This window comes from Salvelinus alpinus, chromosome 34 (assembly GCF_045679555.1).
Source record: "Salvelinus alpinus chromosome 34, SLU_Salpinus.1, whole genome shotgun sequence".
Lineage (NCBI taxonomy): Eukaryota > Metazoa > Chordata > Actinopteri > Salmoniformes > Salmonidae > Salvelinus > Salvelinus alpinus.
In genome coordinates, this window is record NC_092119.1 from 249,901 (window position 1) to 265,195 (window position 15,295).

The 15,295-nt window shown below is 44.6% G+C and overlaps 1 protein-coding gene across 2 annotated transcripts in view; it reads right to left on the minus strand.

The window, feature by feature from the left end:
* mrps26 (mitochondrial ribosomal protein S26) overlaps window positions 1-15,295 on the minus strand; it is a 197,241-nt gene that overhangs the window by 178,923 nt on the left and 3,023 nt on the right. Inside the window, exon 4 of one of the 2 annotated variants that reach the window (XR_011672570.1) lies at window positions 10,146-11,016. Coding sequence is in view for 1 of the 2 variants with exons in the window: in XM_071382232.1 (XP_071238333.1) it covers window positions 10,885-11,016 (132 nt within the window). In the remaining variant the exon portion in view is untranslated. Of the gene's footprint in view, window positions 1-9,322; window positions 11,017-15,295 lie in introns of those variants that run through there. The other variant, XM_071382232.1, reaches the window with a different exon arrangement.

Sequence of the window (15,295 nt, forward strand, 5' to 3'; positions counted from 1 at the left end):
TGTTAGTGAGAATTTTTCCTTTGGCCAAGATAATCCATCTACCTGACAGGTGTGGCATATCAAGAAGCTGATTAAACAGCATGATCATTACACAGGTGCACCTTGTGCTGGTTACAATAAAAGGCCACTCTAAAAGGTGCAGTTTATCACACAACACAATGCCGCAGCTGTTTTAAGTTGTGAGGGAGTGTGCAATTGGCATGCTGACTTCAGGAATGTCCACCAGAGCTGTTATCAGATAATTCTCTACCATAAGCCGCCTCCAACGTTTTAGAGAATTTATCAGTACGTCTAACCAGTTTCACAACCGTAGACCACGTGTAACCACGCCAGCCCAGAACCTCCACATCTGGCTTCTTCACCTGCAGGATCGTCTGAGACCAGCCACCCGGACAGCTGAGGAAACTGTGGGTTTGCACAACCAAAGAATTTCTGCACAAACTGTCAGACACCGTCTCAGGGAAGCTCATCTGCGTGCCCGTCATCCTCACCAGGGTCTTGACCTGACTGCAGTTCGGTATCGTAACCGACATCAGTGTTCAAATCCTCACCTTCGATGGCCACTATCAAATCAAATCCAATTTTATTTGTCACATACACATGGTTAGCAGATGTTAATGCGAGTGTAGCGAAATGCTTGTGCTTCTAGTTCCGACCGTGCAGTAATATCAAACAAGCAATCTAATCTAACAATTCCACAACTACTACCTTAGACACACAAGTGTAAAGGAATGAATACGAATATGTACATAAAAATATATAAATGAGTGATGGCCCGAACGGCATAGGCAAGATGCAGTAGATGGTAAAGTGTGTTCTTCACAGGTGAATCCCGGTTTCAACTGTACCGAGCAGATGGCAGACAGCGTGTATGGCGTTATGTGGGCGAGCAACGTGCTGATGTATTCCCAGTCATTTGAAATCCCTAGATAAGGGCCTAATGAATTTATTTCAATCTTTGAAATTGTTGCATGTTGCGTTTATATTTTTGTTCAGTGTAGTTTGGATTTGCTTGTACACATACAGAACACACCAGAAAGTGAATAATATTTTGTAAATGTATTTATTGCCCAGTGTTTCCAGGTGCTAAGGGATGATTATGACTGAGATAAGGAATATTCATTAGGGTATTACACATTAAACGGATAAAGAATAATTATTAGGTTATTACACATTAAACAGATAAGGAATATTCATTTGGTTATTACACATTAAACAGATAAGGAATATTCATTAAGTTATTACACATTAAACAGATACGGAATAATCATTAGGTTATTACACATTAAACAGATAAGGAATATTCATTAGGTTATTACACATTAAACAGATAAGGGATATTCATTAGGTTATTACACATTAAACAGATAAGGAATATTCATTTGGTTATTACACATTAAACAGATAGGGAATATTCATCAGGTTATTACACATTAAACAGATAAGGAATATTCATTAGGTTATTACACATTAAACAGATAAGGAATATTCATTAGGTTATTACACATTAAACAGATAAGGAATATTCATTTGGTTATTACACATTAAACAGATAAGGAATATTCATTAGAATATTACACATTAAATAGATAAGGAATATTAATTCGGTTATTATACATTAAACAGATAAGGGATATTCATTAGGTTATTACACATTAAACAGATAAGGAATATTCATTAGAATATTACACATTAAATAGATAAGGAATATTAATTCGGTTATTATACATTAAACAGATAGGGAATATTCATTAGGTTATTACACATTAAACAGATAAGGGATATTCATTAGGTTATTACACATTAAACAGATAAGGAATATTCATTAGGTTATTACACATTAAACAGACAGGGAATATTCATTAGGTTATTACACATTAAACAGATAAGGGATATTCATTAGGTTATTACACATTAAACAGATAAGGAATATTCATTAGAATATTACACATTAAATAGATAAGGAATATTAATTCGGTTATTATACATTAAACAGATAGGGAATATTCATTAGGTTATTACACATTAAACAGATAAGGGATATTCATTAGGTTATTACACATTAAACAGATAAGGAATATTCATTAGGTTATTACACATTAAACAGATAAGGAATATTCATTAAGTTATTACACATTAAACAGATAAGGAATATTCATTAGGTTATTACACATTAAACAGATAAGGAATATTCATTAGGTTATTACACATTAAACAGACAGGGAATATTCATTAGGTTATTACACATTAAACAGACATGGAATATTCATTAGGTTATTAAACAATAGACTGACTGTATACCTGACCCTTAAAACCACACAGTATTAAAACATTAAACAGATGTAGCCTTTCCTATGACTACCCACTAAGAGGATAACCCTATGCTGGAGCCTTTCCTATGACTACCCACTAAGAGGATAACCCTATGCTGGAGCCTTTCCTATGACTACCCACTAAGAGGATAACCCTATGCTGTAGCCTTTCCTATGACTACCCACTAAGAGGATAACCCTATGCTGGAGCCTTTCCTATGACTACCCACTAAGAGGATAACCCTATGGTGCTGGAGCCTTTCGAACAGGCTGAACTTAAGGTGAGCACAATGTGACGGCCCGGGGCAGAATCTCAATGGCATTTTTTTGATTCCTCGTGTCTTCTCTTCCCGCTTCCTTCTCATCCAATGGGTTTTTGAGGTGGCAAGAGAGAGGATGCGAGGGAATCAAAGAAATGCAGTGGAGATTCTGCCAATATTGACCCAGACCTTTCTCTTATCGGCCACTACATGGGCGTTGGTGACGAGATGGGGACTTCCCGACCGGAGAACGGGTGCCTGTCAGTGTCATGGAAGAGCTTTGTGAAAACAGACCACAACTTTAACGTCCATTGATTAGAACGGAAATGTATCTTCTGGCTTTCCCGACACCCCCAGATCCACAGGCACAGGGTCAGCAGCAGCATCCCAGCCTGGTCCCAGATCTGTAGTTTCCTTCTATAGCCTGGTCCCAGATCCACAGGCACAGGGTCAGCAGCAGCATCCCAGCCTGGTCCCAGATCTGTAGTTTCCTTCTATAGCCTGGTCCCAGATCCACAGGCACAGGGTCAGCAGCAGCATCCCAGCCTGGTCCCAGATCTGTAGTTTCCTTCTATAGCCTGGTCCCAGATCCACAGGCACAGGGTCAGCAGCAGCATCCCTAGATGGAAAACAACTGTTGGTCAGGTTTGACAATTAGCCTGGTCCCAGATCAGTAATCTCCTTCTATAGCCTGGTCCCAGATCAGTTGTCTTCTTCTATAGCCTGGTCCCAGATTAGTTGTCCCCATTTATAGCCTGGTCCCAGATCTGTTGTCTTCTTCTATAGCCTGGTACCAGATCTATTGTCTTCTTCTATAGCCTGGTCCCAGATCAGTTGTCTCCTTCTATAGCCTGGTACCAGATCTATTGTCTCCATCTTTAGCCTGGTCCCAGATCAGTTTGTGCTCTTGCCAACTCCCTATGCCGTCATTGATAAGCATGACATGACAAGGAGTTCAAGACGTTACATTTGTGGAGATGTTCCCCAGTGCACCTCCTGATTATCCAGAAGAGTTAACCGTTGACACGTGTTGACATATGGCTGCATCAGTCGGTCGGAGTGAAATAACGTTGTTTACAACCTCGTTGTGAATAAGTCACACCTCTTCGTAGACCATACGGATCTACAACTCTTAATTTAGAGACCCAAGGATTTATTAAAACACGATCATAAAACAAATACAACGGTTGTAATATTAACACACTGAGGCAGGTAGAATAACAAACGTTTATCTGATGTCATGGGTCAAGTACAAGCTCAGTTGACGTGTAGTAACTAGCAACACCGCCACCCTCAGGCACTCCGGGTAAGGACAAGCACCACATCTCTCAACACCGTATCAACATTTTTACCTCAACACAACTGTCATTACATTGTCAATGTCTTTTCCAATGTCTTTTTTATTAAAAAATGTTTAACCCTTTGTTTGAATTATATAAAGTCTGATAGACATTTTTAATATTTGTAGTTATTATGGATCCCCATTAGTTCCTGCCAAGGCAGCAGCCACTCTTCCTGGGGTTTATTATGGATCCCCATTAGTTCCTGTCAAGGCAGCAGCTACTCTTCCTGGGGTTTATTATGGATCCCCATTAGTTCCTGCCAAGGCAGCAGCTACTCTTCCTGGGGTTTATTATGGATCCCCATTAGTTCCTGTCTAGGCAGCAGCTACTCTTCCTGGGGTTTATTATGGATCCCCATTAGTTCCTGCCAAGGCAGCAGCTACTCTCCTGGTGTTTATTATGGATCCCCATTAGTTCCTGCCAAGGCAGCAGCTACTCTTCCTGGGGTTTATTATGGATCCTCATTAGTTCCTGCCAAGGCAGCAGCTACTCTTCCTGGGGTTTATTATGGATCCCCATTAGTTCCTTCCAAGGCAGCAGCTACTCTTCCTGGGGTTTATTATGGATCCCCATTAGTTCCTTCCAAAGCAACAGCTACTCTTCCTGCGCTCCAGCAAAATTAAATCATTACAATACATTCACAGATTTCACAACACACTGTGTGTCCTCAGGCCCCTACTCCACCACTACCACATATCTACAGTACTAAATCCATGTGTGTGTGTGTGTGTGTGTGTGTGTGTGTGTGTGTGTGTGTGTGTGTGTCTCTCTCTTCACAGTCCCTGCTGTTCCATAAGGTGTATGTTAAATCTGATTCTACTGCTGCATCAGTTACCTGATGTGGAATAGAGTTCCATGTAGTCATGGCTCTATGTAGTACTGTGTGCTCCTCCCATAGTCTGTTCTGAACTTGGGGACTGTGAAGAGACCTCTGGTGGCATGTCTTGTGGGATATGCATGGGTGTCTGAGCTGTGTGCCAATAGTTCAAACAGACAGCTGGGTGAATTCAACATGTCAATAGCTCTCACAAATACAAGTAGTGATGAAGGCAATCTCTCCCCCACTTTGAGCCAGGAGAGATTGACATGCATATTATTAATATTAGCTCTCTGTGTACATCCAAGGGCCAGCTGTGCTGCCCTGTTCTGAGACAAATGCAATTTTCCTAAGTCCCTCTTTGTGACACCTAACCACACTACTGAACAGTAGTCCAGGTGTGACGAAACTAGGGCCTGTAGGACCTGCCTTGTTGATAGTGTTGTTAAGAAGGTAGAAACTAGGGCCTGTAGGACCTGCCTTGTTGACAGTGCTGTTAAGAAGGTAGAAACTAGGGCCTGTAGGACCTGCCTTGTTGACAGTGCTGTTAAGAAGGTAGAAACTAGGGCCTGTAGGACCTGCCTTGTTGACAGTGCTGTTAAGAAGGTAGAAACTAGGGCCTGTAGGACCTGCCTTGTTGACAGTGCTGTTAAGAAGGTAGAAACTAGGGCCTGTAGGACCTGCCTTGTTGACAGTGCGGTTAAGAAGGTAGAAACTAGGGCCTGTAGGACCTGCCTTGTTGATAGTGCTGTTAAGAAGGTAGAAACTAGGGCCTGTAGGACCTGCCTTGTTGACAGTGCTGTTAAGAAGGTAGAAACTAGGGCCTGTAGGACCTGCCTTGTTGATAGTGTTGTTAATAAGGCAGAGCAGTGCTTTATTATGGACAGACTTCTCCCCATCTTAGCTACTGTTGATTCAATATGTTTTGACCATAACAGTTTACAATCCCGGGTTACTCCAAGCAGTTTATTCACCTCAACTTGCTCAATTTCTACATTATTCATTACAAGATTTAGTTGAGGTTTAGGGTTTAGTGAATGATTTATCCCAAATACAATGCTTTTAGTTTTTGAAATATTTAGGACTAACTTATTCCTTGCCACCCACTCTGAAACTAACTGCAGCTCTTTGTTAAGTGTTGCAGTCATTTCAGTCGCTGTAGAAGCTGACCTGTATAGTGATGAGTCATCTGCATACATACTCTTTATCCACATTATAGCAGGGGGTGTAAAGCCATAACACATACGTTTATCCAGCAGCAGACCGTGATCAATAATGTCAGAAGCTGCACTGAAGTCTAACAAGACAGCCCCCACAATCATTTGATCATCAATTTCTATCAGCCAATCATCAGTCATTTGTGTAAGTGCTGTGCTTGTTGAATGTCCTTCCCTATAAGCATGCTGAAAGTCTGTTGTCAATTTGTTTACTGTGAAATAACATTGTATCTGGTCAAACACAATTTTATTCCAGAAGTTTACTAAGGGTTGGTCGGCTATTTGAGCCAGTAAAAGGGGACTTTACTATTCTTGGGTAGAATAATGACTTTAGCTTCCCTCCAGGCCTGAGGGCAAACACTCTGGTAGGCTTAAATTGAAGATGTGGCAATATTGTCTGCTATTATACTCAGTAATTTTCCATCCAGATTGTCAGACCCCGGTGGCTTTCACACACGTTATCCAGATACTGACTGTTAACACTTGGTGGTCTATAGCAGCTTCCCACCAGACTGGGCTTTAGGTGAGGCAGATGAACCTGTAGCCATATTACATCAGCAGTATAACAGTATAAATCAGTATTTTCAGTTCTGGTAGCATTTAACCATTCTGATAGGTCATCCATAACGAGTTGATTTCACTGGTTTGTCGGTGGTTTCTTTCCACTGTTTGTTTTGGTGTTGAAGCTGCAGGACACAGAGGTAAGTAGTTTCCTTTCTTCAGTTGTTTCAGGTTCTCTTTCCACAGGATGAGGTCCAGTATGGTTTCTGAGTGTCTCTCTGGGGGTGTTGTTCATGTGTTTAACAGGTGTCTCTGTGAGTGTTGTTCATGTGTTTAACAGGTGTCTCTGGGGGTGTTGTTCATGTGTTTAACAGGTGTCTCTGTGAGTGTTGTTCATGTGTTTAACAGGTGTCTCTGGGTGTTGTTCATGTGTCTCCGCTTCCTTCTGTAGATTCTCGTTTGGTGTTTGTACAGTGTAGGACCTTGGCTGGTTGGGTTTGTACTGTGTAGGACCTTGGCTGGTGGTGTTTGTACTGTGTAGGACCTTGGCTGGTGGTGTTTGTACTGTGTAGGACCTTGGCTGGTTGTGTTTGTACTGTGTAGGACCTTGGCTGGTGGTGTTTGTACTGTGTAGGACCTTGGCTGGTCGTGTTTGTACTGTGTAGGACCTTGGCTGGTGGTGTTTGTACTGTGTAGGACCTTCTCGTTTGGTGTTTGTACTGTGTAGGACCTTGGCTGGTCGTGTTTGTACTGTGTAGGACCTTGGCTGGTCGGGTTTGTACTGTGACTCTAAATTAAGTTGAACCTTGACCATGTGACCTAGCCACCCCAAAACAACTTTGTGATGTTCACAACACACACCCTTCGGTTTTCTGAAAAGTGGATAAATGTACATATTTTACCTTAATTTATTAGTTACATTTTTGACAAACCTCCCTGATCTAACTGAGCAGCCGGATTGCAGTGGTAATGAATGTTGGTGTTTGTTCTGTATCTCAGACCAGGGGGCTCTGGAAGAAGACACATATTGTGAATTGAGTCATACAGCCTCTAAAAGGCCAGAGTGTCACATAGCCTCAAAGGGACTGCGTGTCATACAGCCTCAAAGGACCTGTGTGTCATACAGCCTCAAAGGGCCTGCGTGTCATACAGCCTCAAAGGGCCTGCGTGTCATACAGCCTCAAAGGACCTGCGTGTCATACAGCCTCAAAGGGCCTGCGTGTCATACAGCCTCAAAGGGCCTGCGTGTCATACAGCCTCTAAAGGACTGAGCGTGTCATACAGCCTCAAAGGACCTGCGTGTCATACAGCCTCTAAAGGACTGAGCGTGTCATACAGCCTCAAAGGGCCTGCGTGTCATACAGCCTCAAAGGGCCTGCGTGTCATACAGCCTCTAAAGGACTGAGCGTGTCATACATCCTCAAAGGACTGAGCGTGTCATACATCCTCAAAGGACTGAGCGTGTCATACAGCCTCAAAGGACTGAGCGTGTCATACAGCCTCAAAGGACCTGCGTGTCATACATCCTCAAAGGACTGAGCGTGTCATACAGCCTCAAAGGACTGAGCGTGTCATACAGCCTCAAAGGACCTGCGTGTCATACAGCCTCAAAGGGCTGAGCGTGTGATGTTCATCTGATAGCATAGCAGGATTTCTTATAAGCTTCCGAGTTAGAGTCCCACTCCTTGAAAGCGGCAGCTCTAAACTTCAGCTCGATGCGGATGCTGCCTGTAATCCATGGCTTCTGGTTGGGACATGTACGTACAGTCACTGTGGGGACGACGTCCTCGATGCACTTATTGATGAAGCCAGTGACTGATGTGGTGTACTCCTCAATGCCATCGGAAGAATCCAGGAACATATTCCAGTCTGTTCTTGCAAAACAGTCCCGTTAGCATCTGCGTCATCCGACCACTTCCATATTGAGCGAGTCACTGGTACTTCCTGCTTTAGTTTTTGCTTGTAAGCAGGAATCAGGAGGATAGAATTATGGTCAGATTTGCCAAATGGAGGGCGAGGGAGAGCTTTGTACACATCTGTGTGTGGAGTAAAGGTGGTCTAGAATTGTTTTCTCCCTCAGGTATCACATATAACATGCTGGTAAAAATGAGGTAAAATGGATGTAAGTTTTCCTGCATTAAAGTCCCCGACCAATAGGAGCGCAGTTTCTGGATTAGCATGTTCTTGTTTGCTTATGGCCGTATACAGCTCTTTGAGTGCGGTCTTAGCGCCAGCATCGGTTTATGGTGGTAAATAGACAGCTATGAATAATATAGATAAACTCTCTTGGTAAATAGTGTGGTCTACAGTTTCTCATGAGGTACTCTACCTCAGGTGAGCAAAACCTTAAGACTTCATTAATATTAGATTTTGTGCACCAGCTGTTATTGACAAATAGACACAGACCTTCACCCCTTGTCTCACCGGAGGCAGCTGTTCTATCTGACTGATGCACGAAAACCCAGCCAACTGTATATTATCCATGTTGTCGTTCAGCCACGACTCGGTGAAACATAAGATATTACAGTTTCGAATGTCCTGTTGGTAGGATAGTCTCGAGTGGAGAGGTCGTCCAGTTTATTTCCCAGCACGTTGGCCAATAGAACAGATGGTAGAGGTGGGCTCCCTGTATTTCAGTCTTCTCTTCATGCCTATGACAGGGATTTGGGCCTGGTCCGGTATCTGCAGTAAATCCTTTGCGTCCGACTCGTTAAAATAAAGAAATCTTGGTCCAGTGAGGTGAGTAATCTCTGTTCTGATATCCAGAAGCTCTTTTCGGGTAGCAGAAACATTATGTACAAAATCTCCTCCGGTGCCATTATAATACGATTTAAAGCCACATGACTCACAAGAAAGTAGTAGAGATGATCAATCAGGAAGAAACAATGATTTATTACATAAGGTTCCCACTATGTACTTGACAGATGAGAACTACAAGCTTGAAGTAGATTGAAGTTTTACAGCACTTTCATAAACTGTAAATCCCCCCATAACCAAACTGGTGGAGACATGGGTAATTGTGCCAGGAAACTGTTCATCACACACACAGAGTAGGCTGTCCTTTTTAAGGGTTGAGTTCGTGCCCGAATACATCGCAGACGCATGACAGATATTACAACGCTTGAATAGGTATTTAACAAATCATGGCTGTATTCCCTAGGAACCAAACAGAATAAAATGGACGCAAACGAAACAGGGAGGGACCTACCTGAATTTGTCCAATAGAAACTAGGTTTGCGAATTGTCAGGTGCCTCACGATATGATATTATCACCATAGTGAGGGACCTTGCCAAACATATTGGTCACTGTATGTCTGCTGCAGAGGCAAGAGAGAGACATTAGAAAACAAGTTTTGATAAATTGGAAATAAAGATGGAGAGAAAGCTACAGGATGAACAATACTGGAGTTTTGGTGCAGGTACAGGCAGTCTCCTTTGACAGTATCGCTATACACCGAGTGTACAAAACATTAAGAACACCTTCCTAATATTGAGTTGTCCTCAGAACAGCCTCAATTCGTCGGGGCGTGGACTCTACAAGGTGTCGAAAGCGTTCCACAGGGATGCTGGTCCATGTTGACTCTAATCCCCGTCTCAAGGCTTAAAAACCCTTCTTTAACCCATCTCGTCCCCTTCATCTACACCGATTGAAGTGGATTTAACAGGTGACATCAATAAGGGATCATAGCTTTCACCTGGTCAGTCTGTGTCATGGAAAGAGCAGGTGTTCTTAATGTTTTGTACTCTCTGTGTAATATCATCAAAAAAAACATTGCGATACGTAACTATCGATTCCCCCCTTCCCCCCCATTACTAACATAAATGCCACAATTTGCGAGGGCTTGGACAAATGACCCCAGACAAATGACCCCAGCTAACCACATCCTGGTTGAACAAGACATTTGAGAAAGGATAAGTAGCATATAGTTTTTAAACGTGTTCATGCTTTTCTCCTCTGACCCAAAAAAAACAGCTGTTTCCAAGTGGGCGTGGCAGATATCACAACTGTTCAGTGAAGGACTCAGGTAGGATACACATGCCTATCCTTTTCCGTTTGCCTACTAACGAATCGACATCTCAATAACTTATTGGTTTCCAGGTCACAGAGGAGAGAGGGTGGAGGACGGACTTTTTCCCAAATGAGAAAAGGCCACACTGGCCGTGTTCCAGAGCATTGTGACTGACTGATCTACAAATAATAATGAGTAGTTATTTATGATGCAAGGTGATTTGTAGATCAGTCAGTCGTGACCAGTCTCCTCTGAGGCCTCCAGTCAGGCCCCAAGGTGAAGTTTCCCTTAGGTATAGATCCAGGATCAGCTTCCAATCCCACAATCCTAACCTTAACCATAGTGGGGGGAAAATGTTAAACTGAACCCAGATCAGAGTCTAGGGGCAACTTCACCCTACACTTCCAGCCATCCTCAGTCTCTCTCACTGCAGCACAGTCCTCTTCACCACACGGCCATCTTTGTCGATGGCAAAGTTATAGTTCTTAGGGTTGTCCAGGGCTTCCTCGATACGCTGGTCCAGGTTCTCCATGTTGATGAAGCTCTTGGCTTCCTCCTGGAACAGAGCCATGTATGTAGAGAGTTGAGACATTGATGCATTGACATGACAACAGTCTAGTTTCAGAGGAAAACAACTTCCGCCAACATGGCGCCGCATTTGTTTACAATAACAATATAATCAATAACGAATATAATAACGATCAATAATCCAAGATGGCGTAGCAGTCGGACGTGTCTTTGTTTGTCCTGTCCCGTGTAAATAGCCTTCGTATTTTTCGTATACATTTCGTATATATTTTAATTTCACTTTCCATCTAGGAACTGAATATACATTCCTACATTCCGCCTCACCCAATGTGGTACGGACCTGCTATTTTTTTATACTTTAGAACCGTAACCCCAATCAGAAGCTAGCCAGATAACTAGCTACTAGCTAGTAGTCAGTTAGCCACTGCTGCGGTCTTCACCCTCAACTCGGACACAGCCAGCTTCAATACCGGGCCAATACCTGCCAGTCTGCAAGCGCGATATCAACCCAGAGCATATAGGACTGCTTTTTCTCTACCACATCACCGGATTCCTGACGCAAGCTCTGGACAATTACACCGTATCATCACAGCTAGCTAGCTGCAACCGAGTGGCTACTACTGGCTAACACCTCTGTCCCGAAGCAAGCACCAGTTAGCCTTGAGCTAGCCTCGAGCTAGGCCCATCTGCCGGCTAGCTGAAGAGGTCTACCAGCGAATTCTTGGGCTACAATACCAGCTACAAGCTAATTTAGCCATTTTTTTTGCCGCTGCTAGTAGCTTTTACCTTCTGCACAGACACCAGCCCTGTTATTAGCCTGGATATTACTCACCAATTTACCAGCATCGGACTGTCTCTCGACAACAACGCCGGATTCCTGCCGTAATCCCTGAGCCACTGCTTCTGATCCTCACAGCTAGCTTGCGGCTAGCGCAGCTAGCGCCACTGCCACGAAGCTAGCACCAGTTAGCAAACACAATTCTACAATTCACAACCTCTCTTTCGCCATCGCCATCTGGCTTGGATTCTCTGTCGACACGACCACGTCTGAGCAGACCCCCTCCGTCTGAGCAGACCACCCCCCGGGCTACTAACTTTAAACGCCGCGTGCTAGCTTAGTGGAGGCCTCCCTGCTCCATCTACGGCTGCCCCCTGGACACTATGATCACTTGGCTACATAGCTGATGCATGCTTGACTGTCCATTAATTCACGGTACTCCATTCTGTTTATTTGTGTTTTATCTGTCGGCTCTGTGCTTTAACTCAGGATCTGTGTGTAGTTAATCCGACCCTCTCTGCCTAGTCGTCGCCATTTTTACCTGTTGTTGCTGTGTTAGACTAGCACCCTGTTATTGCTGCTGTTATCTTACCTGTTGTTTTAGCTAGCTCTCCCAATCAAGACCTGCAATCACTTTATGCCTTATTGTATGTCTCTCTCAAATATCAATATGCCTTGCATACTGTTGTTCAGGCTAGCTATCATTGTTTTGGTTTGCAATGGACCCTGTAGTTCCACTCTCCGTACCTCTGATACCTCCTTGGTCCCACCCCCCACACATGCGGTGACCTCACCCATTGAGACCAGCATGTCCAGAGATACAACCTCTCTTATCATCACCCAGTGCCTGGGCTTGCCTCCGCTGTACCCACGCCCCACCATACCCCTGTCTGCACATTATGCCCAGAATCTATTCTACCACGCCCATAAATCTGCTCCTTTTATTCTTTGTCCCCAACGCTCTAGGCGACCAGTTTTGATAGCCTTTAGCCGCACCCTCATCCTACTACTCCTCTGTTCCTCGGGTGATGTGGAGGTAAACCCAGGCCCTGCATGTCCCCAGTCACCCTCATTTGTTGACTTCTGTGATCGAAAAAGCCTTGGCCTCATGCATGTCAACATCAGAAGCCTCCTCCCTAAGTTTGCCTTACTCACCGCTTTAGCACACTCTGCCAACCCTGATGTCCTTGCCGTGTCCGAATCCTGGCTTAGGAAGGCCACCAAAAATTCTGAGATTTCCATACCCAACTATAACACTTTCCGTCAAGATAGAACTGCCAAAGGGGGAGGAGTTGCAATCTACTGCAGAGATAGCCTGCAAAGTTCTGTCATACTTTCCAGGTCTATGCCCAAACAGTTCGAACTTCTAATTTTAAAAATTAATCTCTCCAGAAATAAGTCTCTCACTGTTGCCGCCTGCTACCGACCCCCCTCAGCTCCCAGCTGTGCCCTGGACACCATCTGTGAATTGATCGCTCCCCATCTAGCTTCAGAGTTTGTTCTGTTAGGTGACCTAAACTGGGATATGCTTAACACCCCGGCAGTCCTACAATCCAAGCTTGATGCCCTCAATCTCACACAAATCATCAAGGAACCCACCAGGTACAACCCTAAATCCGTAAACATGGGCACCCTAATAGACATTATCCTGACCAACCTGCCCTCCAAATACACCTCTGCTGTCTTCAATCAAGATCTCAGCGATCACTGCCTCATTGCCTGTATCCGCCACGGGTCCGCGGTCAAACGACCACCCCTCATCACTGTCAAACGCTCCCTAAAACACTTCTGCGAGCAGGCCTTTCTAATCGACCTGGCCCGGGTACCCTGGAAGGATATTGACCTCATCCCGTCAGTTGAGGATGCCTGGTCATTCTTTAAATGTTACTTCCTCACCATATTAGACAAGCACGCTCCGTTCAAAAAATGCAGAACCAAGAACAGATATAGCCCTTGGTTCACTCCAGACCTGACTGCCCTCGACCAGCACAAAAACATCCTGTGGCGAACTGCAATAGCATCGAAGAGCCCCCGCGATATGCAACTGTTCAGGGAAGTCAGGAACCAATACACGCAGTCAGTCAGGAAAGCAAAGGCCAGCTTTTTCAAGCAGAAATTTGCATCCTGTAGCTCTAACTCCAAAAAGTTCTGGGATACTGTAAAGTCCATGGAGAACAAGAGCACCTCCTCCCAGCTGCCCACTGCACTGAGGCTAGGTAACACGGTCACCACCGATAAATCCGTGATAATCGAAGACTTCAACAAGCATTTCTCAATGGCTGGCCATGCCTTCCTCCTGGCGACTCCAACCTTGGCCAACAGCCCCGCCCCCCCCGCTGCTACTCGCCCAAGCCTCCCCAGCTTCTCCTTTACCCAAATCCAGATAGCAGATGTTCTGAAAGAGCTGGAAAACCTGGACCCATACAAATCAGCTGGGCTTGACAATCTGGACCCCCTATTTCTGAAACTGTCCGCCGCCATTGTCGCACCCCCTATCACCAGCCTGTTCAACCTCTCCTTCGTATCATCTGAGATCCCCAAGGATTGGAAAGCTGCCGCGGTCATCCCCCTCTTCAAAGGGGGAGACACCCTGGACCCAAACTGTTACAGACCTATATCCATCCTGCCCTGCCTATCTAAGGTCTTCGAAAGCCAAGTCAACAAACAGATCACTGACCATCTCGAATCCCACCGTACCTTCTCCGCTGTGCAATCCGGTTTCCGAGCCGGTCATGGGTGCACCTCAGCCACGCTCAAGGTACTAAACGATATCATAACCGCCATCGATAAAAGACATTACTGTGCAGCCGTCTTCATCGACCTGGCCAAGGCTTTCGACTCTGTCAATCACCATATTCTTATCGGCAGACTCAGTAGCCTCGGTTTTTCTAATGACTGCCTTGCCTGGTTCACCAACTACTTTGCAGACAGAGTTCAGTGTGTCAAATCGGAGGGCATGTTGTCCGGTCCTCTGGCAGTCTCTATGGGGGTACCACAGGGTTCAATTCTCGGGCCGACTCTTTTCTCTGTATACATCAATGATGTTGCTCTTGCTGCGGGCGATTCCCTGATCCACCTCTACGCAGACGACACCATTCTATATACTTCCGGCCCTTCCTTGGACACTGTGCTATCTAACCTCCAAACGAGCTTCAATGCCATACAACACTCCTTCCGTGGCCTCCAACTGCTCTTAAACGCTAGTAAAACCAAATGCATGCTTTTCAACCGTTCGCTGCCTGCACCCGCACGCCCGACTAGCATCACCACCCTGGACGGTTCCGACCTAGAATATGTGGACATCTATAAGTACCTAGGTGTCTGGCTAGACTGCAAACTCTCCTTCCAGACTCATATCAAACATCTCCAATCCAAAATCAAAGCAAGAATCGGCTTTCTATTCCGCAACAAAGCCTCCTTCACTCACGCCGCCAAACTTACCCTAGTAAAACTGACTATCCTACCGATCCTCGACTTCGGCGATGTCATCTACAAAATAGCTTCCAATACTCTACTCAGCAAACTGGAT